The sequence below is a fragment of the Callithrix jacchus genome, chromosome 13 (assembly GCF_049354715.1).
Source record: "Callithrix jacchus isolate 240 chromosome 13, calJac240_pri, whole genome shotgun sequence".
NCBI lineage: Eukaryota > Metazoa > Chordata > Mammalia > Primates > Cebidae > Callithrix > Callithrix jacchus.
In genome coordinates, this window is record NC_133514.1 from 53,309,274 (window position 1) to 53,336,139 (window position 26,866).

At 40.7% G+C, this 26,866-nt stretch overlaps 1 protein-coding gene and 1 non-coding gene across 5 annotated transcripts in view; both read left to right on the forward strand.

The window, feature by feature from the left end:
* Positions 1-4,594: 4,594 nt before the first annotated feature.
* Positions 4,595-4,697, forward strand: LOC118147044 (U6 spliceosomal RNA). Its single transcript, XR_004733218.1, has one exon. It is a non-coding gene; the product is annotated as a U6 spliceosomal RNA (small nuclear RNA).
* Positions 4,698-7,458: 2,761 nt separating this feature from the next.
* PPP4R1 (protein phosphatase 4 regulatory subunit 1) overlaps positions 7,459-26,866 on the forward strand; it is an 83,830-nt gene continuing 64,422 nt past the window's right edge. For 2 of the 4 annotated variants that reach the window (XM_035270557.3, XM_035270558.3), the window contains exons 1-2: positions 7,459-7,651; positions 8,384-8,428. In XM_035270557.3, coding sequence (XP_035126448.1) covers positions 7,489-7,651; positions 8,384-8,428 — 208 coding nt within the window. In that variant the 5' untranslated portion in view covers positions 7,459-7,488. Of the gene's footprint in view, positions 7,652-8,092; positions 8,179-8,383; positions 8,429-26,866 lie in introns of those variants that run through there. The other 2 variants (XM_035270559.3, XM_035270561.3) reach the window with 1 other exon arrangement.

The following is a 26,866-nucleotide window of genomic DNA, read 5'->3' on the forward strand; positions in this document are numbered from 1 at the left end:
AGTGGCATGATCACAACTTACTACAGCCTTCACCTCCTAGGCTCAATCCATCCTCCCACCTCAGCCTTCTGAGCACCTGGAACTACTGGTGAGCAGCACAACACCCAACTAATTTTTGTATTTTTTGTAGAGATGGGGCCTTGCCATGTTCCCTAGGCTGGCCTTAAACTCCTGGGCTCAAGCAATCCGCCTGCCTTGGCCTCCCAAAGTGTTGGAATGACAGGCATGGGCCACCTCTCCCAGTTAAACGGGTAAATTTTATACTCTGTAATTTATATCTTAATAAAGCTATTTAAAGTTTTGTTGTTGCTGTTGTTTTTAGATGGAGTCTCGCTCTTTTTGCCCAGGCTGGAGTGCAACGGTGTGATCTCGGCTCACTGCAACCTCAACCTCCCGGGTTCAAGCGATTCTCCTGCCTCAGCCTCCTGAGTAGCTGGGATTATGGGCATGCGCCACCACACCTGGCTAATTTTCTTTTCTATTTAGTAGAGATGGGTTTCACTATGTTGGTCAGGCTGGTGTTGAGCTCCTGACTTCAGGTGATCCACCCACCCACCTCACCTCCTAAAGTGCTGGGATTATAGGTATGTGCCACCACACCTGGCTAAATTTTTTTAAGTATAGGACTTTGATTGATTAGCAGTAGCTTCAAAGATCTCTTAAAAAAAATATATATATATATATATATATATAGGACTTTGAAAGCTTAAAAAAGAGGTAAACATACACTGTTTTAGGGTATAATCTCTGAATTTTTGGAAATTTTAATTTTTCCTTTATATTTTTCTGGGCTTTCCAAGAACATATATTTTTACAATTGGAAAATTCAGAAAAGAATAAATGTTGCAAAGATGTAGAATTCTGGCAGCCCATGGTGGTTCACACCTGTCATCCCAGCACTTTGGGAGGCCAAAGTGGGAGAACTGCTTGAGGCCAACAGTTTGAGACTAGCCTGGGCATCATAGGAGACCCTATCTGTAATTAAAAAAAAAAAAGATGTAGAATACCACCCCTCCCAATACCTGCCACACACCCACAGAAGCAACAACAACAAAACCTCCTAAAAACCAAGAACATCATTTGAGGGAGAAGTGAGTTGGCACCTGAGTTCAAGGTTGTCTACTTGGATAACTTGTCTGAAGAATGAAATGGTGGTAAGCTGCAGTTAAACAAGCCAAGGGCAGCTGGTAAGAGGACATTGTGAAGGTACTGGCTTGGGATTTCCCCAGAATTGTGATAAACAAAATATTACATGAGAAAGATAATTTTTATATCCTTGGCCAGAATAATTGAAACAGGCTAGTAAGAATGCTGTTAGTATGGTTTTGAAGTGGTTAATACCTTGGTCAGGATATTGAGTGAGAAACAGTGAAGGGGTGACTCCTAAAATGTTTCAATGACAAAATCCTCAGGGAATAGTGATGGCTTAGATGGAATTAGAGATTATACCAAGACCATACATGTTGAAAGACTAGAAGTTCTCTTGACACAAGAGAAGTTGGTGAAGAACCATTGTGACAAAAGCAATGAATGTGATGATAGACAAATTATATTGCCATTATTTAGAATCAGGATTCCAGTGTTTGAGTCCTAATTCCTCTATTTGCTTTCTTTTTTTTTTAGACAGAGTCTTGCTCTGTTACCCAGGCTGGAGTGCAGTGGTGCGATCTTAGCTCACTGCAACCTCTGTCTCCCAGGGTCAAGCAATACTCTTGCCTCAGCCTCCTGAGGACCTGAAACTACAGGCACACACTGCCATGCCCGGCTAACTTTTTGTATTTTTTAAGTAGAGACGGGGTTTCACTGCGTTGCCCAGGCTGGTCACAAACTCCTGAGCTCAGGCAATCTGCCTACCTCAGCCTCCCAAAGTGCTGGGATTACAGGTGTGAGCCACTGTGCCCAGCCTTTTTTAGACAGAACCTTACTCTGTCACCCAGGCTAGAGTGCAGTGGTCCGATCTTGGCTCACTGCAATCTCCTGGGTTCAAGCAATTCTAGTTCCTCAGCCTCTGAAGTGGCTGGGATTACAGGCATGTGCCACCACACCCAGCTAATTTTTGTATTTTTAGTAGAGACTGTGTTTCACCACGTTGGCCAGGCTGGTCTCTAACTCCTGGCCTGAAGTGATCTGCCTGTCTCGGCCTCCCAAAGTGCTGGGATTAAAGGTGTGAGCCACTGCGCCCAGCCCCCTATCTGCTTTCTGATCTTTGTCAAAATACTAACCTTTTTGGGCTTGGATTTCCTTTATTTTCATAATGGTAATATCAATTTCTACTTCACAGGGCTATTTTAAAGAAATCAGAAGGCACATAAAAGCTCTCTGTTCTTAACAGGTTGGATGCAGTGGCTTACACCTATAATCCTACCACTTTGGGAGGCCGAGGCGGGCGGATCACTTGAGGCCAGCCTGGCCAACATGGTGAAACCCATTTCTACTAAAAATTTATAAAAATTACCTGAGTATGGTGGTGGGTGCCTGTAGTCCCAGCTACTCAGGAAGCTGAGGCAGGAGAATCACTCGTACCCAGAAGGCAGAGGTTGCAGCGAGCTGAGACCGTGCCACTGCACTCCAGCCTGGACAACGGAGCAACACTCCATCTCAGAAAAAAAAAGCGCTTAACATAATGCCTGGCACATGCTCTCAAAAATGTTTCATATATACGGTAATATTACCATTGGGGAACTGGTATAAAGGGGACATAGGACATACTGGCACATTTTTTGAAACTTCATGTAATCTATAATTGTTTACAAATAAAAAGTTAGAAAATATATTAGCTATCTTGTCTGGGAATTGTATTGTGTCATTGTGCTAATATTTTTCTCACCAAAGGAAGGAACCAAGGACCAGGGACACGGAATAATTTGTTACAAAGAATTACAGAGAAGTGAAATAAGAATGGAAGTGATTTCTTCTGAATCATATTACCACAGAGCAGCCTTAACGTGAAGGGAGTTTAGAATCAAGGCAGTTGGCCAGGCGCAGCGGGGAGGCCAGCACTTTGGGAGGCCTAGGCAGGTGGATCACGAGGTCAAGAGATCGAGACCATTCTGGCCAACATGATGAAACCCCATCTCCACCAAAAATACAAAAATTAGTTGGGCATTGTGGCACATGCCTGTAGTCCCAGCTACTCAGGAGGCTGGGGCAGGAGGATTGCTTGAACCTGGGAGGTGGAGGTTGCAATGAGCTGAGATCATGCCACTGCACTCCAGCCTGGCACCTGGCGACAGAGTAAGACTCTGTCTCAAAAAAAAAATCAAGATAGAGGCAGTTAACCACTGAACTTATCTGGGTTTGAATATGTGGTTTGCTATGGTTTATTTCCTGGTTCAACTTGGCTCATCCATTCAGATTCAGAATAATAAACATTTAAACGTTTAAAATCATAAGCAAAGAAAATAATAAGCATTTCCTCCACACGTACTCTGTGTCTGGCATTGTGGTAGGCTCTTCCATAATGCTTTGAATACAATTGCAACTAAAGCTTTCTGAATTATAAGAGAAAGGCACAAGGGAAATTTACTACACCCACTCTAATCCATTTAGTGCTCACTGTTTAAACATCTTTGTTTTCTCTTAATGAAATTAAAATGTGTGGAACAAATGGTTCAGTGGGGAATCCTTTTGGCTTTACTAATGTGGAGCACTAGGAAAGCATGGGAGTAGGGTACACGATGGATAAGAAACAGAGGGTTTATTTTCCTTTACACTCAGTTTATAGTGATTCCAGTAGGATGCACTATTTTGTTCAGAAAAAGCTGATGCTAAGAAACTTGGAGCTGTCGCTGATGACCTTGGGACAGAGCTGAATTTGTGTTGCATTCTGGGGGCAGTGTTCAGCTCCTGTAAATGGAGAAAGCCTGAATCAAGATAACTCTGGATAGAGCTCTGTTCTGTAAGTATTTTCCCCCTCTATTCTTTCTTAAGGACAGTGTGAGAAAATGTTTCTTTAGCTGATGTGAATAAAGAGATCAAATATCTTTGAAAAACTATGAAAGTTCTAGGAAAGGCTAAAGCTTCACTTTCAGAATATCATCTTGACAGGGAGCTTTAAAGCGGGATAGACGAAACATAGAGAGGAGGACAAGTAAAATTTCACACAAATATTTACCTTTATGCAATTTATAGAAATGTATAGTAGGCTTTAGGTAAGAGATTGATGATTAATTTTTTTAATTGTTCTTTTTTTTTTTTTTTTTTTTTGAGACAAGAGTCTCATTCTGTGTCCCAGACTGGAGTGCAGTGGTGTGATCTTGGCTCACTGCAACCTATGCCTCCTGGGTTCAAGCGATTCTCCTGCCTCAGCCTCCCAAGTAGCTGGGATTATAGGCATGTGCTACCACCCCCAGCTAATATTTTGATTTTTAGTAGAGACAGAGGTTTCAGCATGTTAGCCAGGCTGGTCTCGAACTCCTAAACCCAGGTGATCCACCCGCCTTAGCATCCCAAAGTGCTGAAATTACAGGCCTGAGCCACCACACTGGGCCTAAAAATTGTTCTTCTTATTTGAAAATGAGTCTATGAGGAACATTGTGTCAACCTGGCTCCAAAAAAAGAGAGAAATGAAATGAATGTTAAAAATTTGTTTAATGTGCTCCTTTCAGCAGTACTTATACTAAAGTTAAACCAACACAGAGAGTAGCATGGCCCCTGTGCAGGATGACATGCAAATTCATGAAGCTTTCCATTAAAAAAAAGTAAAAAAAAATTTGTTTAAAAATCATTTTTATCACATAAATATTTCTCCATTTTTCAGACTGTTTTTCTTTTCATCATTTAAAACAGTAAATAATAGGTCTGTCTTTATATACTTTCAGTTTCAGGAATAATTCTGAAGAAAAAAGTAAATGATTCAATCACTGATACAAAAATGAACAAACATGACAGTGGCAAACAACGTCAGGTGAGTTTCTGGGGGTTTTGTTTGTTTATTAGCAGTGTTTTTCCCCATGATATTTTTAAATGTTTGTTTGTGGTTGAAAAGCCAAACGCATTAATTTCCAAGGCTCGTTGGCTACTAACAAAAATTGTCATTGTGGCCAGGCACAGTGGCTCATGCCTGTAATCCTAGCACTTTGGGAGGCTGAAACAGGCAGATCACCTGAGCCCAGGAGTTTGAGACCAGCCTGGGTAACATGGCAAAACCCTGTCTGTACAAAAAATACCAAAATTTGCTGGGTGTGGTGGCATCCACCTGTAGTCCCAGCTGCTCAGGAGGCTGAGGTGGGAGGACTGCTAGAGCCCAGGAGGTGGAGGCTGCAGTGAGCTGAGATTGCACCACTGCACTCCAGCCTAGGTGACAGAGCAAGACCCTGTCTCAAAAAGAAAAACTCTTTCATTATCATTTGGAAGAGGACTTATTCTTAAAAATGCAGGCCCTAGTACTTACATAGTTAGATGATACTTTCAGAAAAATGACTTGGGACACTCCCCCTGTATTTTACACATTTCAGTGGCAGAGCAGGATAACAATTCAGACTGCCTGCGTGCTCTAACCACGGACGACACACGGCTCTGCCATCCACAAGCTGCACTGTAAGTGAAACTGGGGTAAAGGTACGTAGAACAACGATTGCTATTATTTGTTTAAATATTATTTCTTATAAGAAGGGAACAGAGTGCAGTTTGTAAACACTGGTTTAAAAACTCCTTTCTTTTAGAAAGCAGAGAGAAAGTGAAATGTAAAAAACTCATATTTGTGCTGAACCATGAATGATAGTGTCACTGAAATATCTAAAAACCATACTGCCTAAAGGCACTTGCTGCAATGTGTAATTCAGCTAAGATGATAATCAAATGCACAGCTCTTAAATATACAAAAATGATACAGATCCTCTTCCTTTGCTGCCCTTCCCACAGAATACTGAGATAAAACTTATTGAGGCCTAGCTACCAAAGGCAGAATTAGTTGTCTCATATCCTAGGCTAGCATTTGGTATATAACCCCTATTTTATCATATTACTGAGAATTGTAAGTCTAATTCGACTGTATAGATCAAGAGTTTTCTTTGTCTTCATGCATCCATTGGCTGAAGCACAGTTGGCACTCTGTAGATTTTGTGTTGTTGCAGTGAGATCACCAGTTAGTATAAAGGGCTGATTTGGGCCACATTTGGTGGCTTACACCTGTAATCCTGGCGCTTTGGGAGACCAAGGCTGGAGGATTGCTCGAGACCAGGAGTTCAAGACCTGCCTGGGCAAAATAGTAGAATCACGTCCCTACAAAAATTTTTTTAAAAATTTAAAAAATTAGCCAGGTGGAATGGTCTGCGCTTTTAGTTCCATTTACTTGGGAGGCTGAGATTGCAGGATCTTTCAAGCCCAGGGCTTCCAGGTTACAGTGAGTCATGACTGTGCCACTGCATTCCAGCCTGGGCTACAAGGCAAAATTCTGCCTCTAAAAAAATTTTTTTTAATGAAAAAAAAAGAGCTGATTTGACTCTTTCTTCTCCCATTTACCCAGAATTGCTAAAGTGGTAGATACTGATGAGGTAGCTCAGCAGGACAGAACTCTCAGGGGTTGAGTCAATCTAGAGACGGATTTCTGTTGATAGTTGTGAATTTCTAACTCCTTTGTCATTCTGAGAGTGTCAGCTAAATTCACAGGACATTCAGCAAAGGAGGAAGATAAATGGCTTTTAGTTTTAATTATTTTATAGTTGAGAAAATTAGATACACACTTCGAGTTATTGGGTCTGATTTTTATTACACCTAGAAATTTCATACAGACTATATAAACTGTCTTTCTCTCTTGTTAGTAGTATCTGATAGGGATTTTTTTTTGGACTAGCTATGTGTAGAACCCATATTATTATACCGATTTAGGAATCTTAGAGGATCTGATTCTTAATGTCCGAATCTTCAATGGCATTAAATGCCAATACATTGTCCTTGGTCAAGACTACAAGGCAAAAAGGAACAAGCTAATTAACTATTTAGAATTCCCTCTTCTAAGAGACCATACGGCCAAAGTGGCATCATGACACAGCTTGGTGTTTTGTTGGTCACTTTAGGAGACCACCATTTTGGAGGCCTTGGGTAGAGCTGGAGACAGAGCCATGGAGGTAGAATCGTGTCGGAAAACCTGGGTTTAGCCCCACTTTGTACTTGGGCGCTTGAGCTAATCGCTTAAGTCATGCAAAACAACAAGACTAATAAAGTCTGGGATACAGACTTGAACACCTCAAGTGCTGCCAAAAGTATTTAAAAGACAAAAGCGAATCATAGGCGCCTTTCCCCAAGCACCTCCTAGACCTTAAGAACCGTGCTAGGTTCCCTACATTCTTCGTTTAATGCCAATAACCCCACGAGGCAGATATCAGCTTCATTCTCCACATGGGTCCCAGTCCCATTAACTAACTGGCTGAATCAGGATCTGATTCAGGTGGATTACCCTCCATGTCAGCTCGGGTTAGCAGGACGTGGGAGTAAAAACCCGGCGCCCCAGCCTTCAGCGTGCTGCACGAGGAAGCTTGCTGGGCAGGCATGACTTTGTCACTCAACCACCCCGCAGCCGGACCCTGGGCTTTGTTAGCAGCCACTTGGCGAGGGCTCCGGGCGGTTGGGGAGGCGGCGCTTCCTCCAAACGGAGGTGGGACCCCGGCCCCGCCGACCTCGGAGCCGCCCCCGGCCCCGGATCGCCGACGACGTACGTGCAGGCCTGGGGATGGGGCGCGGGCGGCCAGCGGCGCGCCCGCCGAGAAGGCTGCGGCCAGCGGGGCGGTGGGCGAGGCCGGTGACCCAATAAAGCGGCCAGGCAGCGGGAGGCCCCACCCGGCCGGGTTCCGGCACTCGCCGCAGGGTCCCGGCCGGCTGCAGCTTGTGCGCCCCTGTCCGCAGCGCTCGGAGTGAGGGCGGCTCGGGCCGAGGGTGTGAGGGCGCGCCGCCCGGCCGGGAGCTGGGAAAGCGGGAGGCGGGAGCACCGGCCACCCGGGAGCCACGCGGAGGGGCCGGCGGGGCGAGGCGCGGCCTGGGGACCCGGCGTCCCCGAGCCGCACCGCCCGCTGCAGGCCCGGGCCCTTGGCCCGCCCCGCGCGCGCGCGCCCCCGCCAGCCCGGCCCTCCTCCTCCCCGCCGCCCCTCCCGCGCGCGTCCACCGGTTACCCGGCTCGCGCCGCTCCATGTAGCCCCGGATCCCCGGGCGGCCGCGGAGGAGGGGGCGACCACAAGATGGCGGGTACGTGGCCCCCTGTTCTCCGTGCGGCGGCGGCGGCTCCCCGCGCCCACCCGTCCTCCGCTGCTGCCCTGAGTGGCGGCCGGGCCGGGGCCGGCGCGGGGTCCTGGCGCGGGGAGGCGCCGCCGGGGCGGGAGGGAGGGCGGCGGGGGCGTCGCGCCGGGCCCCGGGGCGCTGACCGGGCCTTTCTTCTCTCCCCTTGGCGCAGACCTCTCGCTGCTCCAGGAGGACCTGCAGGAGGACGCGGACGGATGTGAGTGGCCCGGCCTCGCGGTGGCCCGGCAGCCCGCGGGGAGCGGTCGGGGAGGGCGGGCGGCGGCGCGGCCTGGGTAGACTAAGGGGACGCTGGGCGAGGGCGGCCCTGGGCGGGCCGGGGTGGCGATTTGGGGGGAAAATCGCGCGTCCGTGAGGAAACGGCGCGCCCTGGTTCCGCTGGGGGAGGGAGACGCCCCGAGTAACGCCCAAGTTAGCTTTCCGCCCTTCCTTCTCCTGGCGACCCCGAATCGCCCGTGGGCTCCGCAGTGGCTAGGCCGCCTGTTTCGGAAGGAGAAGCAGGTGGGGCAAGATTTGAAGTGGGGTTTGGGGTGTGTTTCTGCCCCTGGTGTTCCCCTTGCCCCGTCACTTTAGGAAGGAAGAGACTCGCGCGGGAGGTGTGTTTCCTTGGAGTCGCTCTCCAGGAGCTCCCGGGGGCAGCCTGGGTCCCGGCTAGCCGTCTGGGCTCCCCGACCCCGTTTTGGATCCTCTGAGGATGACATACCTGTCATTTTACTTTGGCTTGTGGCAGTTTTTAGATTACTCCCGGTTTGATTTGTGGATTACAGAAAGGTTAGAAGGTGTGGCCTCATCAGGAATTACTAGGTTTGGAGAGCACATTTCTTTAATGCAGATGTTCAGAAATCACCCAATCCTCCATCAGTGTTAACAGTGCAGCTTTCCTTTGAGGTACTGAAGTTTTTAGAGTTGACCCTTTTATTTTTTAAAACACAAAGTTTTTGACGTTGTTTCCTGATGGCGACGGAATTGATACTTAGAAAGGAATTTTTCTTCTTATATGTACTTTTCTAAGCCTCAGAAAATAACTTGAGTCACGACAGGAAAGACAAAGAATTAGGTAAATTTGTATTGAAAGAAGTGACAAATTGCAGTTAATTTAAAATAGTTTCTATTCATGCTAATCTTACAAAATAGTGATCCATCAAAAAAATCACTCGGTTTTGAGATGCGTTTTAAAAATGAAGAGTGGGCAAAATGTGTAAGCGTAGATCTTGAGATACATAAGGGACCAATTCTACTATGGTTACACAGTAGAATTGTGGTCTGTTTAGTGGAACGCCTACTGGATGCTGTGACTGTGTAATACCTGTGTAAGTAATTCAGAGATGGCTGCAGTTTGAAAGTACTCTCTTAAATACTCTGTAGTTAATCCTTAGCATTGTCTAATGTGGTTCCCTTACTCAGAGTAATCTCAATTTTTAGACTCCTGGTTGTTTTGAGTAAAGTAAGGGGGATTTGCTGTTTAGATGGATTATCTGAAATGAGTAATTTGTCTTTAAAGTAAATGAACCGCATCCAAACTTTTGCCAAGTCTGTATTTTTAGTAGGGTGGCTCTAAACAGCTTTCTTAAAGGGAGCAATACTCATGTAGTGAAGGGCAGCTTTAACATTTTGTTTAATGTTTACTCTTAGGCCACTTCTCTGCCTAATAGTAAGTTTCAGATATTATTTAAGGCAGCTATTGACTTCAGATCTCTTGCCGGGTTAGGATTGGAGAAGTGGCCTTGATTGTGTTATCTCGAGGAGGGCTTTTTATATTTATGTTCGACTTTGTAAATAGAAGATTCATTCATTCAGGAAGTATTTATGACTGTGTGGAGCAAACACTTTTTACTCCTGAAGGGTGAAATGCAGTGTCAGTTTCTTCCATGGCCCCCAAGAAGCACAGTGTAGAGGGGAAGGCATACCTGTGAAAAATTCAACCATGAGTTTAAAGACTCTGCCGGGTACTGGTGATGGAGCTGTAGAAGGATGGGCACAACCCATGCCCTCTAGTGGTTTACTAGCAATCTGAATCTAGGTGTACAGTACACTATCATAGTTATAGACTGGAGCCAGGCTGCTCTGTTCGTCTTAGCAGTGTCTTTTTGGGCAGACTGGGGCAACTCACTTAACCTCCCTAAGCCTCGGTTTTATCATTTGTAAACTGGCATAAGAAATATTACCTACTTCATAGAGTTTTTCATGGATGTATGTGAGTTAGTGCCTGTGAAGCACTTGGAACAATTCCTGGTAAACAGTGATGATTATGATTGTGCTTGCTCTTATGAGAAAAGAGCGAGGGAAGCTTAAAAGAAGAGCAGAGAAGGAAACACTGATGTTGAACCTTACAGAATGAAGGTACTTACAGATGCTGCCAATGCTTGCAACTTTTTTTTTTTTTTTTGAGGTGGAGTTTCGCTCTTCTTCCTTGGGCTGAAGTGCAATGGTGCAGTCTCAGATCACAGCAACCTTCGCCTCCTGGGTTCAAGCGATTCTCCTGCCTTAGCCTCCCTAATAGCTGGGGATTACAGGCATGTGTCACCATGCTGGGCTAATTTTGTATTTTTAGTAGAGATGGGGTTTTTCCATTTTGGTAAGGCTGGTCTCGATCTCCCCACCTCAGGTAATCTGCCAACCTCGGCTTCCCAAAGTACTTGGATTACAGGCAGGAGCCAGTGTGCCTGGCTGCAACTAACTTTTTAAAGAATCTATTTCCTATGCATTTTAATTTAGGATAAAACAGACATTGAAGGCATAATAGCTATTTACACATTTATAATTTGGTTGAAGGCTTAGTTAGAGTAATTGCTTGTTTTTCTCAGTTACTAAAGTTTTTACAGGTGATACCTTTACCCAGAATATTCAGGAACAAAGGACCCTTGGAGATATGGCCAGTTGAAGGACCACTTTCCATCTCTTGTGAAGGGAGAAAGAATGAGGAGGAATACTGGCCATGGTGTCTCCTTAGAGAGCAAGATGGTAAGGGAGTGAGAAAGCTGTCACATCCTGGAGAAGCTGAAGTAGGTAGAGGACGTGACTTGCAGAGGGAGTGGACCTTGGGCTGCCCTTACAACACGATTGTTATCTCATGAGCCTGAATTTTTCTGTCTAATGACAAAACACCAGAGTATGGAGGTCAACCTCCTGAGTAGTTGTAAACAAGTCCTAGTACTTTAGCCAGGCTAGGTGTAGGTTGGCCCTTGGTATGGGAAGAAATTATTTTCTAGTCAAGCTCCAGAATCTTGGTTGCGCATCCTAAATGCAGAACCTGGACTATGAGGGAAGAGAGAGTAAGTTCTTTTGTACAGATAATCTAGGAAAGGACCTGGCTGGTGTCCAGGACTTGAAAGCAGGGCACTGCCAGACGTTGGTAAGAGTCTCAGGTCTTTTGATTTGATTTAAGCCCTTGTCTGTACAGAGGCCTAGAGCTGGGGAAAGGGTTGGTCAAAGACTAACTTGATTTATATCTTTGGAGGAAAAAAAATACTAATGGGGGAAAAATGGATGGGGGTGTGTGTGTGTGTGTGTGTATCAAAAGGTCGTAAAGGTAAGTAAATGACATCATTATTAGGTACAGTAGTACCTAAGTTTAGGAGAATAATGCAGTAAAAACTATGTATGTGTATTTAAGTTTAAAAGTGATACTTTAAATACTGTATCATGAAATACTTTGAATTTCAAATTGAAAGCCAACCAGTGACTTCATTTGAATATAGGTTATCAGTAGATTTCAGAGTTGGGTAAACCCTTTATAAGTTGTTTTGTTTTGTTTGGTTTTTGAGACAGAGTTTCGCTCTTGTTGCCCATGCTGGAGTGCAATGGTGCGATCTCAGCTCACAGCATCCTCTGCCTCCCGGGTTCAAGCGATTCTCCTGCCTCAGCCTCCTGAGTAACTGGGATTACAGGGATGTGCCACCATGCCCAGCTAATTTTGTATTTTGTGTAGAGACAGGATTTCTACATGTTGGGCGGGCTTTGAACTCCCAACCTCAGGTGATCCGCCCGCCTTGGCCTCCCAAAGTGCTGGGATTACAGGCATGAGCCACCATGCCTGGCCCCCGTTTTAAGTTTTTATAGCTAATTATGTTCCTTGAATAATGGGAGACAATAAAAAATTGTCGATGTTTAGAGAAAATTATTTCAAATTTCTATTTTAGTTTCCAAAGATGCAATTTTGATTCACATGAAGTTGCTAGATTCCTAAAATGAAGTAAGACTTAAGATACAGTTAAGATTTGATGAGCTAATGCTTCTAAAAATAATTTCATTGAAGGAGTTCTATTAAAATTTAAACATTTATCAAAGTAATATGTTGAAGAATGCTCTTTTTAAAGAATGGCTACGTAACAGTAGTTTACAGTGCCTTTCATACACAGGTTATTCTTCACAGCAGTCCTGGGATGTGTAGGCTGTGGTATTCTAATAAGTAAGTTGACTAACATCCAGAGAGACTAAAGAAACAAAACTCCTAAGTTTAGATAGAAGTTTAAGCTGGGCCTTCTGATTCTAAATATCGTATTTTGAATATTTTATTTTCTTTAATCACCCACTTTAAAATATTGATCAACCCAAACTTGTATAGGCAGTTTGAACTCATTCTTAAAGAACCCTTGAAAGTTAATCTAGGATGCTGCATGTGGGTTAGTTTACCCCTGGATAATGATAGAGGATGGAGCTTGGGTATAATACAGCTTATTTAGTAGTTTTTAACTTTTATTTCAGTTATAACTAAGTATGACTTTGAAAAGTTTTTGAAGCTATGTTATTGAGTATGTCATACGACAAAGTGTTTCATATTGAAGTTTTGGAATCCTTTTACATTACGCTGTTTTTTTGGGTTTAAGGGCAGTGTTAAAAGTAGAGTGAAGGATAGGTATAGAACTAACTGAGGGTAACTGCCTGGATCACACTCCATGCAGAACCTCCAGGCCCTCTGACCACTTTTCAGAATCAGTTCTGATAAGCTTTGAGTCCTTGCTGCTGGGGGAGGTGAGGAGCAAAATATTGGGACTGTATCTAGTAGTGGCCAGGGAATCATTCAGAAACCTAAGTAGGGTGCCCTTGAACATGAATAATATTTAGGAGTATTGTTAAATAGGGATTTGGGAGGGTGAGTCATGAGGCTTGGTAGCCTGTTTTGACTGCTGTCAACAAGACTGGATGGAGAAATTTTTATTTAGAGATAATATAATTGATATCCTAGCAAAGAATGCTTTTAAAATGGTTTCAGTGGTACCCACATGCGTGTAGGATCAATTAATGATACCTCAGTTAACAACTCCCCACTTAGAATAGGAAAAAGAGAGAGAGACAAATGAAGGGAGGGAGGGAGGGAGAACAAAAAAGTCAGGAAACCCCTTTGTAAATATGAATGGGCCTGCGGTTTCATGATCCACTGCCCTCTCCGCCTTCCCCAGAAAAAAACCAAAACACCTAAATACATAGTTTTTGTTTGTTTCTGCCTATGGAAGATAAATAGACCTCAGGAGGTAAAAGTTCAGAAGTCTGCCACCATATTTGTTTGATCTCTGGTTTATTATTTCTGATCTTTTTCCCTCAGTCTCCTCAAAACAATGAATATATGTTTATTAAACTATTGTTACCTTGCTCCCATGTTTATATTTTATCTTTTTTTATGTTTTTGAATAAAAGAATTTGAAAGTCCCTAAATTAGGGTTTTGTTGTTTTTAAATTGGATCTGAGAATAAACCTAACTTGGTGTTTTGGTCAGAAGTCTAGATGGCACACCTATGAAATTTTGACTGAGGAGGTTAAAAGGCCTCTATTCTCTCTAATTTCTATAAGAGGGTCTGGAACCTGCTCTGCTTTTAGCACAGATCTTTGTGCTGGTGAATCACCAATGCTTCTTCCTCCACAAATCCATTTCTTTACTCTCCTAACTTTTAAGTCGTTTTAGCTTCTATCTCCCTAGACTAAGGAGCAAAGTTACTTTCTGGGCTTATTGATATGAATTTGGTTGGTATTTGAGCATCTATCATGCAGTCATTCTGGAAGAATACCTCAGTATAGTTCTGTGTGTAAAAAAGAACACCAAGGCTTGGTAAGCCTTGACACCCGAGTTAATATTCTGACCCTGCCGTTTATTCTCTTTATAATCTGAGCGAGTTAACTTTTTCTTAGCTTTCTATCTTTAAAATGTTGATGGATTTTGGATCATCTCGTTTTTTGTTATTACAAATAAAGCTGCTCTCAACATTCACACACAAGTCTGTGGATATATATGTTCTTTCTCTTGGGTATATATCTAGAAGTAGAATGGCTATTTTAACTTTGAGAAACTGCTGGCCCCAGGTGGCTCAGGCCTGTAATCCCAGCACTTTGGGAGGCTGAGGCAGGTGGATCACCTGAGATCAGGAGTTTAAAACCAGCCTGGCCAACATGGTGAAACCCTGTCTCTACTAAAAATACAAAAAATTAGCTGGATGTTGGGGTATATGCCTGTACTCCCAGCTACTTGGGAGGCCGAGGCAGGAGAATCACTTGAACCCGGGAGGCGGAGGTTGCAGTGGGCTGAGATTGCACCATTGTACTCCAGCCTGGGCAACAAGAGCTCAACTCTATTTCAGAAGAAAAACTGCCAAACTGTTTTCCAAAGTGGTTATATCATTTTCCATTCCCACCAAAAGTGTATGCAAGTTCCAGGTCCTCTGCATCGCTGTTAGCACTTAGCATGAGCAGTCTTAAATTTAGCAGCTCTATTAAATGTATAATAGTATTTGTGGCTTGAATTTGCATTAATGACTATGTTACTCTTTTTACGTGCTTATTTGCCATCTAAATATCTCCTTTGGTAAAGTGCCTTTTCACATCTTTCGTTCATCTTTTCTTTGGGATATTTCCTTATTAAATTTTGAGAGCTCCTTATGTATTACAGATATTTAAGATACATACAAAGGCAGGTGAACCAAAACCCCACTACTTGGTTTCAGCTTTTACTTACCTGTTTCAAACATGGGAATTTTGGTGGAGAGAGAAGAGACAGCCAAAGTACTTAACTAAAGTAGTCATTCCACTGTTGGAATTCTCTCATAACTGCTAAGATATGAATGTACATTCAAAGTCAGATTTGATATAGCCTTTTTTTTTTTTTTAGACAGGGTCTGGCTCTGTTGCCCAGGCTGGAGTGCAGTGGCATATCTTGGCTCACTGCAATGTCTGCTTCCTGCTTTCAAGTAATCCTCCCACCTTAGCCTCCTGAGTAGCTGGGACCATAGGCCTGCACCACCATGCCCGGCCAATTTTTTTGTATTTTTGGTAGACATGGGGTTTTGCCATGTTGTCTAGGCTGGCCTTGAACTCCTGAGCTCAAGCAATCCACCTGCCTTGGCCTCCCAAAGTGCTAGAATTAAAGATTCTGAGCCACTGTACCCAGCCTGATGGTAAATCACTTTTATATTTAAATCTCCAAAATTCATTTTTTATAGAAATAACTCACTCAAGACTTCATTTATTTAAGATTAGTGGCAATTTGGACTTGCCAAATTGGTGGCAAGTTTTATATTTGGATTACCTGTGGAAAAAAGATTACTACCAAAGTAATTGAGTTAATAAGACTGCAAAGAAAATGTTTACTCACTGAAGGGAACAAATAACACATCTATAAATCTATAATGTTTGGGAGATCTGCACCCTGCAAGTGCTTTGATATTACCTTTCTATTAAATAGTGTTTATATACATAATCTTGGTAATTAACTTGAAACTTGAGATGAACATACCACTACTGTATTATATAAATAGAAATACATTATACAGATAGCATACAAATAAATTTAATATAAGTACATATATAAGTATACATATAGTATACGTCAGTAAATTATTCTTGCCTTAAATTCAGTTGTGCTATAGGACACTTTTGCATTTGTAAGGATTTAATAAGCTTTAGTATTGATATTTGAAGGAAGGATTTCTGATAAACATTATTTATGTTATTGTAAAGTACAGAATTGAAGCTTGACATACCTGTTGCTTGAGACTATAAAGATTAAGTTGTATGGTCCTTCAAATTTATGTTATTTATCTATTTCCACTAATGTTCTTTCTCCAAGTAGTGATTTATTAATGGGTTTCTGCTATTTCACTAGATGAGGGGTTGAAAAGTTTCTGTAAAAAAGGCCAAATAGTTTGTTTTTTGTGGACTGTATAATCTTTGTTGCACCTACTCAGATCTGCCATTGTAAGGTAAAAGCAGCTGTGACAATACAGAGATGAATGAGCGTAAATGTCATCCAATAAAGTTTTATTTACAGAAACGGAAGGTGGGCCGGTTTGGCTTGCTGGCTGTAGTTGACCAACCCCTTCACTGTGCTATAAAATCCACGATCTGTAATGTATTTGTTCTTGACTCATCACAGAGTACTCAGCAATACATTTCATCAATACTTATGTGCTAAATAAATCTTAATGTTTTAAACCAAGCTAAAGACCATAAACCTAATTTGGGTCGAATAATGAAATTATTTTTGGCTGGGCGCAGTGGCTTACGCCTGCAATTGCAGCACTTTGGAGGCCAAGGCAGATGGATCATGAGGTCAGGAGATTGAGACCATCCTGGCCAAGACAGTGAAACCCTGTCTCTACTAAAAAAAAGAAAAAAATTAGCTGGGCGTGTTGGCATGTGCCTGTGGTCCCAGCTACTCGGAAGGCTGAGGCAGGAGAATCGCTTGAACCTGGGAGGAGAAGGTTGCAATGAGCTGCCGAGATTGTGCCACTGCACTTCCAGCCTGGGTGACAGAGCGAGACTCCGTCTCAAAAAAAAAAAAAGGAAAGAAAAGAAAAATTAGTTTTTAAAAAAACTTGTTATTTTAAAAACTTTCAGACCTATACAAAAGCTGCACAGATATCTTAATGAATTCCCAATCCTTCACCTGAATTCAACTGTTGTTAACATTTTGCCAGTTTGCTCTGTATTTCTCTATGTAATTATGTACACATACACAGTGTAGTCTATACATTATTATTAATTTTTTGGTGTACCTTCTGAGAATAGGTTGTGGTCATGGGGGCCTTTAGCCTATATCTCCTAAGAACAAGGGCCCTTTTACTATCAAAGTAATGAAATTTAGGAAATTTAACATTGTTACAATTCTGTTATATAATATGTATTACATACTGAAATATCCCCAGTAATGTCCTTATGGCAACTATCTTTTGCTGTAAGGATATTACTTGCAAACTTACTAGTTTGGAACAATTTCTCAGCCTTTACCTTTCATGATATTGACATTTTTGAAGAGTCCATTTGGTTTTATCTGCTTCCTCATGATTTGATTCAGGTTGTGCTTTTTTTTTCTTTGTCAGGACAGCTACATAAGTGATATTGTTGTTTTCTCAGTGCTTCACATGAAGGGGCACCTGAAGCAGTGTTCATTACTGGTAGTGTAGAGGTGATGTCTATCAAATTGCTCTACTATAAAGATTCTATTTTTCCTGTTGTAATTATAAGGGAAATAATTTGACAATAGGGAAACAGCTCATTTCCAAACATTTACACATTAGTATTAGAATATGTTGATGATTATTCTCTGAATTTATTGCATTTACTAGCTGAAATTCTGCTTTATAGAAGAGCCTGCTCTTCCTCCCTGTTCATTTGTTGGTATATTTATTTGTTAAAATTTCATTTTAAAAAATATGTATAAGGGAACTCTGTATAAGGTAACGCTCATTCTATGGTGTATCTCCTTGTCTTTCATTTTCTAAAATGTAAAGTCTTGGGAAACAAAAGAAAATTTGGCAGATTTATTGTGGCCTAAGCAGTATCAAGGGAAAATTGAAGGGAAGGATTGACTATGAGCTTTTTTCTGTTTTATATAGGATTATTAGAGGTTATATAGGGAATAAAAGGGTGTTTTGATCAAATTTGATAAAAGGTTGTACAAATTAATCAGTTCTCTTTGGTGTGATACTTCTCAAGGAATTAATATACTACTAGTGAATATCTTAGAGAAGGATAAAATATATTAAATAAATCCTTGACTCATCGAGTATCCCTATGGACTACATTTTCATTAACAAATATTAATGAATGTGCTTCCATGAGAAGCATTGGACTCTGTTTTTTAGATAGTTGAAAGATTAGCAATGCAATCTTTAGCAAATTTATATGTGTTGAGGAAGGGAAGGGAAAGGGGAGGTTGGAAAATATAAAAAAACAAACAAACAAACATTGCAGTTATTGGTGGAGTGAAAGCAAGGGGACCCAAGACAGCAGGGAGTTAAAAGGAAGAAGAACTCTTAATTAGAAAATAGAAAATGTTTCCTGGATGGTGTTAATAGGTTGTAATAGGTTAATTTAAGCTGAGATAAGGTTAGAGAGGACAGAAATGGTACAGATGAAACCACATAAGCCAGAAAAGTAGTGGAGCATGTTGTAGAAAATTGACTCCACATGGGCTGTGTGCAGGAGACGAAACTAGGTTGGGGCCAGATCCTGGAGACCCTTGAATTACAGCATGAGAAAGTTGTACCTTAGTTCAGTGGGTAGAATGGTGGGGCTTGAGAGGGAGGGCAGGCAAGGTCATGTATTGAACAGAGTGGGAAGATTGAAGTGGTGCTGATATATAAACCGAATTAGAATGAGGGGAGGCTGGGAATAGATGGATCCAGGCAATTATATTAATAATAGTCTAGGACCATGGTCTTTAAACTTTATTATTGCATGCCTACTAAAATAATTTTGAAAACTCTGTGTCTTATATTTTAAAGTTGACATCCAAAATTTTCTCCATAAAATTTTACCATATTTGCAAAGGATGTAATTTCCAGTGTATTATAAATATCAGTATTTTAAACATAAAATTGTATCACTTTTTAAAAATGGACTCTAAATACCTTAGCTCTTGGTTACCCACTATTCATTTTTTAAAACTCAGAAGTATTCAGATAAGACCGTAAGAGACAAATAAGAAAAAAAATTGTAAATAAATTATTTACATTGAGAATCTTGCATTTTTTTCTTTATTTCTTTTCATTTTCCACACAGAAATTTACCTTGATATATTTTCATTCATGCTTGAGAGTTTTGATTGCCCAGTCACATTTCTTTGCACCAAAAATATGTAAAGAGAAATTTAAATTTTATGCCGGGCAGAGTCGCTCACACCTGTAATCCCAGCACTTTGGGATGTCGAGGCAGGAGAATCACTTGAGCCCAGGTGTTTGAGGCCAGCCCTGGCAACATAGTGAGACTCCCAATTCTACAAAAAAAAAAAAAGAAAGAAAAAATAGCTGGGCGTGGTGGCACATGCACTTGCAGTCTCAACTAGGGAGGCTGAGTTGGGAGGACTGTGTGATCCTGGGAGGTCGAAGCTGCAGAGAGCCATGATCACACCAGCCTGGGTGACAGAGTGAGATTCTGTCTCAAAAATTAAAAAATTTAAAAAAGTTTAAAATTTGAATTTCCTTTTACTATAAAACTTAACATTTTATTGAGTTTCCATTATTAATACTCAGTTGGGATCAACCATAACATATTACAAATTATGAAAAAACTTGGTAAACAGCATTTTATCAAAAAGGCATCTCTTAATGGAAATGGATGGGAATTTTACAAAATAATTATGTACTCATGGGTAAGTATAATTTATTGCTTAGAATGAGATAATAACATTTCTACTTTTCATTTTAAGAACTATAAGCACTGAGAAATTTTGTTGCATAGATAAGTCAATGGGAAGGGAAATGGTTTCGTTGGTAGTGCCACTCATTTTTCTGAACTGCTTCCAACTTATGTGCAAAAAAATTATTTTTAATTAACTTTCAGTCTTTCAATATTTTTGAAATTTTTTGTAATTTGTTGAAATTTTTTTGAAATTTGTTGAAATATTTCAGCCAAGAGTTGAAAACTATTTAACTTGTAAAAGTATTTATTACAGTCCTTAAAGAGTTGATCTCAACATTTTCATCAGTATTTCAAAGAGTTTAATTTTTTAGCATGGAAGCTTTTTTCCTACCTTGGAGCAGTGCATCCTAGTAGCTTTGAGATGGTTTAGAGATATGCCTTTGTCAGATTAGACCCTGAAAGGAAAAGCCTTAGATCCAGAACCCTCAGGCTTTTCTTGAGGTAGAAGGCCCTGGAAGCTGGGGTCTGGAAAATCCATTAGAATTATCCAATCTGATAAAACTGTAATTATTAAGTTATAAATCTTCATGTATCTTCATGGGGTTTGAATACCTCAGTTTGCTCTAGGCAGAATGTATCAGAGCCTCTGAATTAGAGTGTTGGGAACTTAAAAGGAGAGAATAGATACAGAATACTCTATAAAAGTAGAATTTTTTTTTAAAGTAGAATTTATGGTTCTTAGGAATTGATTAAATATGAAAGCAAGAAAGATAGTGTTTTAAACAAAAAATGAAGACCTCACTTTCGGTACCTCAAGGTCAGTGGGAGAATGATGGTGATTGGGAAGTCATGAGGTTGAGCTGATTTTATGAGTAGTTTGGACAGTTTAGTTTTCAGGACAAATATAACATGGAGGTGGAGATTTTACAGTGTACTTGCAAATATGGCTCTGGTGATCAGGGCAAGAGGATGTCATGGGTCATCTGCGCTATATGTGATGGCTGGAAATGACTTGGTTTACCAAGGAGGGGAAGAGGGTGTATGTGTAATGTATATGTATGAGGACAAAAGTATAGGAAAAACTACTACATAAAAGAGAAAGAAGTGGCCGGGCACGGTGGCTCATGCCTGTAATTCCAGCACTTTCGGAGGCTGAGGTGGGCGGATCACAAGGTCAGGAGTTCAAGACCAGCCCTGGGCAACACAGTGAAACCCCGTCTCTACTAAAAGTACAAAAAAATTAGTCGAGCATGGTGGCTTGTGCCTGTAATCCCCAGCTACACAGGAGGCTGGATAATCGCTTGAACTGAGGAGGTAGAGATTGCAGTAAGCCAAGATCGTGCCACTGCACTCCAGCTTGGTCGACAGAGTGAGACTTCATCTCCAAAAAAAAAAGAAGCAAGAAATGTCCAGAAAAGTAGAAAAATGCTCAGGATTGTGCACTTCCAGAGAACTTAAGGTAATTTTTAGGAAGAGGATGTTGGGATGGTGGGTGTCAGTAGAGAATTAAGACCAATAGGTCTGAGAAGGATTGTTGATCTTTGAGAAGTGAGTCACACAGAGTGAAAGAGAAGACATTTTGTTTGTCTTGGTGAAGACTTCCAAGGGGAACTATACCTTTAAGAAGTTTGATTGAAAAAAAAAAAGCCATTTTAGGGAATAGCAAACTTAGGTTCTAGATTCACTGTGAAAGGAAAAACCCCATATAGTGAGACTGGTCCTTAAATAACTTTCTATAGATCGTGAAGTTTCCATGGCGACATTCACCTTCACCATTGTAATGTTACTGTTTCTATGGTTGAGTCCTGGGTGAGGTGGTTGGAGTTTAAGAGTCATGTTGTTGGAAAAATATGTGTCTTGAGATTGTGACAGCATGAGGTTTTTGAGAGTCCTGTGGGGCTTTTTGAGAATCCAGTGGAGACTCAGACCAGCTGAGGGAATCGCACTTCTCCATCTCCCTCTCACACTCTGAAGTCTGTGTATACTCACTGAATTGGAAGTATGGTGTCAAGTGCACTATTCAGACTATTCTCTTTCTTGCTTTTCTCATGGTTACTGGCACTTTTTTCCCCCTGACTTGGCAGAATAGAATACATGCATGTGTGATGGTAACAAGGTAGGATGGAAGTTGATTTTTTTTTTCTTGAAGATGGTTTCTGGACTTTTAATAAATAGAGATTTGGAACATCTTCTGAGGATTGTAAGATTTGGTAAGAATTGTAGACTCAAAATTCTTATTGAATGAACATGAAATCCGCTTGAATTTGTAGTATAATTGAGCATATTTAACAAGGAATAGTATTTATGCAGGTGGAGAATACAGTTGGCCTTCCACATTCAAGATTCCACATCTGGGGATTCAACCGTGAATTGAAATATTTTTTAAAATAGAAAACACCTGAACAATTTAAAAAATACAGTATAACCAACTATTTACATAGCATTTACATAGTTTTAGTTATTTTAAGTAATCTGGAGATGGTTTAAAGTATAAAGGAAGTTGTATATAGATTATATGCATATACTACATCTTATATCATGCTTGGATTTTGGTATTCACTGAGTGTTGGTCCTGGAACCAATCCCTGCAAATACCAAGAGACGACAGTATTGTACTCCTGAGAAGATTAGGACTTCTATGTATTCCTTCCCTCCCCCTCTTGCTTTTTGACAACTAAGAGTGGTGGAATCATTGGAAGAGGAGTGTTAGGTAATGAGGCCTGAAGTTCTGTTAGAATGCTGTATGAAGTCAGAGGTCATCTTGCTTGGAAATGATAACATGATCTTAATTTTTTAAAAAAAAGATCTTAGTAATTGATCATTGTAGTCAGATTTTATTCTGGTGTAATTGAGTAAGTATATACCTTGGAGTTGTGTGTTGTTTGGAGAATACTGTTGAAATGGGTCAAGTTGTTCTTGGAAAAATCTCCAATGTCATTCTGAATTGCAGAGTAGTAATGTGATTTCTCTAGCTAGGTAAGATGATTTTGCAAAGTGTATTAATGTTACTCTTTAAATATTAGAAGGCAGAATCTATTTTGGTTGGTCATATTTCCTTACTCCTCTGCCTTGCTTCTGTATCAACCCTATGCCTTAGCTATACCAGATTACTTGTAATTTTGCAGACATGAAATAGTTTTCTTTGACTCTGTATCTTTGGATTTTTCTGCTTAGAATGCCCTCCTTCTGCCCTCTGTCCTGCTTGGCTAATTGCAGTGTATTTTTCAAGAACTGACTTGACTTTGAAGCCTTCTCTTACCAGAGCAGACTTAGAAGAATAATTAATAGTTAACAGCACATTTTGTTTGCATGCTCTCAAACCATGTATCTTAGTAGAGTATATATGTCTATACATACACACACGTACATATAATATATATCCATATATGTACATACACACACAATTTTTTGTCTAGCTTTTATGGTATGTTCCTTGTTTGGTGCCTGACATTAGATAGTATATGTGCTGTCGGCTGGGCATGGTGGCTCACACCTAAGCAATTTGGGAGGCCGAGGCAGGTGGATCATCTGAGGTCAGGAGTTTGAGAACAGCCTGGCCAACGTGGTGAAACTCCATCTCTACTAAAAATAAAAAATTAGCCTGGTGTGGTGGCATGCGCTTGTAATCCCAACTACTGGGGAGGCTGAGGCAAGATAATTGCTTGAACCCGGGAGGCAGAGGTTGCAGTGAGCCAAGATTGCACCACTGCACTCCAGCTTGGGTGACAGAATGAGACTCCATCCCCCACCCTCCAAAAAAAGATACTGTATGCGCTGTCCTATTTATATTAAGACTACTACTTTTTAATTGAATGAAAATAATTAAAAACACATGGTTTTCCTACTTACTGGTTGAATGAAATGAATGAAAACAAAACCACATGGAAACTACACACAGATTTTCTGTATCTAGAAGCAAACTGAAATGCAAAGTGGGAGGGAACATTTACTTATTTGCCTGACACACTGTTACAGGCGTTATCACTGTCTTAAAAGTCTTAACCATTATTTTATAGATAAATGCAATAAATGACAAAACAGGGGACTTGAACCCAGATCTTTCTTACCTTGAAAATCTTCTGTTCTTTTCACACAACTTTTGCTATGACTATGTAAAATTTTATGGTGGGCCCAACTTTTTTTTTTTTTTTGAAATGGTGTCTTGGTCTGTCACCCATGCTGGAGTGCAGTGGTGCAATTTTAGCTCACTGCAACCTCCTCCTAAGTTAAAGCGATTCTCCTGCTTCAGCCTGGCTACCTTTTGTAGTTTTAGTAGAGACACGGTTTCACCCTGTAGGCCAGGCTGGTCTCAAACTTCTGACCTCAAATGATCAGCCACCTTGGCCTCCCAAAGTGCTGGGATTACAGGCGTGAGCCACCACTCATGGCTAAAGGAAAGGCACAACTTTAAAACTATTACATTTTAGACATTTTTACTTTAAAAAAGCAAATAATTGGAATTTCTCTTCCATTTTGGATTTCTATGTTAGAGTCAGGGACCGCAATATTATAGAGGATACTTCTAGAACTATGACAATTGCTTTGTCTCTTCTATTATGTCATCTCATGTCTGTACAAAAAGACATTTAGTTCTATAGGTAACAGGATTAATGTCATTGTTTTATTGTTTCTGTCCCTTGTCAACTGCCTTCCTGATGTTCTCTTTATTTTTATTGTAACATATTTGATTCCTTTCATGATTTGGAACTAGAAGGTTATATTCAGCCTAATTTATGTTTAGCAGCAGTTTTCAAAGGGTCTTGGAGATAAAATGGACTAAAACTTGATAGGCGTTAGTTTATATCCTAGGTTTTCTATTCCTATTAAGAATTCTATTCTTTTGGCCAGGCACAGTGGCTCACACCTATAATCCCAGCACTTTGGGAGGCTGAGGCGGGTGGATCACTTAAGGCCAGGAGTTCAAGACCAATCTAGGCAATGCGGTGAAACCTTGTCTCTACTGAAAATACAAAACTTAGTGGGGTATCGTGGTGTGTGTCTTTAATTCCAGCTGCTTGAGAGGCTGAGGCTTCAGAATTGCTTGAACCTGGGATGCAGAGGTTGCAGTGAGCCGAGGTCGCACCACTGTACGCTAGCCTGGGTGACAGAGCAAGAGTCTGTCTCAAAAAAAAAAAAAAAAGAATTACATTCTTTTAGTATTCTATTCTATTCTGTTAGGTTCACCAAAACCCAATTTTCAATTAAAAGATGTGCCACATAACTTTTTCATGGAATCTTTACTTTATAATTAAATATTAGGTTTTACAAAATGAAAAATACTTATTTATTGGAAATCTGTCTTGAGCTTACAAGTGATCTTCCTTTTAATTTTTTGTCCTGGCTCCCCTTCAGCTAGCAATGACGGCTATTTAAGACAGTAAGTTTATAAGGGAAAAAGAAAATATTAGAATTTTGGGAGAACAGATATAATTAGAAAAAGCATTTCAGAGTGGTCATTGTTGATATATGCTTTTTAAAAAAATTATGTACTTATTTTGGAGACAGAGTCTCACTCTGTTCAGTGGTGTGATCTTGGCTCACTGCAACCTCCACCTCCCAGGTTCAAGTGATTCTCATGATTCAGCCTCCTGAGTAGCTGGAATTACAGGCATGCACCACCATACCCAACTAATTTTTTGTATTTTTAGTAGAGATGGGGTTTCACCATGTTGTCCAGGCTGGTCTCAAACTCCTAACCTCCAAGTGATCTGCCTGCCTCAGCCTCCCAAAGTGCTGGGATTACAGGCACGAGCCACTGGTGGCCAGTATATGCTTTTTTTTTTTTTTTTTTAAATAGCAATAATAACAACGTGGTTTGAACACACTATATTATATCCTTTTTGGTCATTTAAAAAATTCAAATAACATTAAAAGATGATTTTTTTTTTCTTCATCAGTGAAAGAGGCTGGATTTTAAAAGCCTTGGAACAGTATAGGGCTATTGCTACTATAGTGTTCAAGAATCCATAAACTTTAGTTATGCAGAACTACATAAGAAAGAATTAAAGAGTCCTGAGGTACTGACCCTTTTATAATTATGAAATGTCTCTATTTCTAGTAATACCCCTTGTCTTTGATCTATTTTGTCCCATAATGATATAGCCCTCCAACTTTTGTTTTTCCTTTCTTTTTTTTTTTTTTGAGATAGGGTCTTACTCTGTCACCCAGACTGGAGTGCAGTGGCACTATCATGGCTTACTGAAATGTCTGCCTCCCATACTGAAGTGATCCTTTCACCTCAGGCTCCCAAGTAGCTGGAAACACAGGTGTGCACCACCATGCCCAGCTAATATTTTGTATCTTTTGTAGAGATGGGGTTTTACTATGTTGCCCAGGTTGGTCTTGTCTGAAACTCCTGAGCTCAAGCATTCCACCTACCTCAGCCTCTCAAAGTGCTGGGATTACAGGTGTGAACCACCACACCCAGCCTCCAGCTTTCTTATGCTTACTATTTTGTGTTACATCTTTTTAAAAAATTATTTTCAACCTATTGGTTGAAATTTGTCTTTAAAAATGTATCTCTGGTAGACAGACTATATTTCTGATAGTCTGATAATCTTTGCCTTTTTTAACTGAAATATTTTAGTCCATTTATATTTAATGTAATTATTGATCTTATTGGATTTAGGTCTGCTATTTTGCTATTTGTTTTCTGTTTGACTCATGTCTTTTTTTCTCTGCTACTCCTTTCCAGGCTTTATTTTGGGTTAACTGAATATTTTTTAGTACTCCATTTTAGTTTCTCTGTTATCTTTCTAGCTATACCTCCTAATGTGTTTTAGAGATTACTCCTAGGATTGTAACTTCTTTTTGGTGGGAGCGGATAGAAATTAACCTTTGTCACCAGTGTCTGTGTCAGAATGAAACACACCCTTTGTATGGAAGTGATTATCTCATGATTGATAGAGAGGTGGCAAAACATTTCAAACACTATGATTTTGTTACCTTCTAGGAGTATGCTTCTTAAATATAGTTAACAGTTTGTATTTAAATAGTAGGATTATTTATTTTAAAATAAATGCTCCTGATCCTTACTCCAAACTAACATAATCAGTGTGGGATCTAGGAA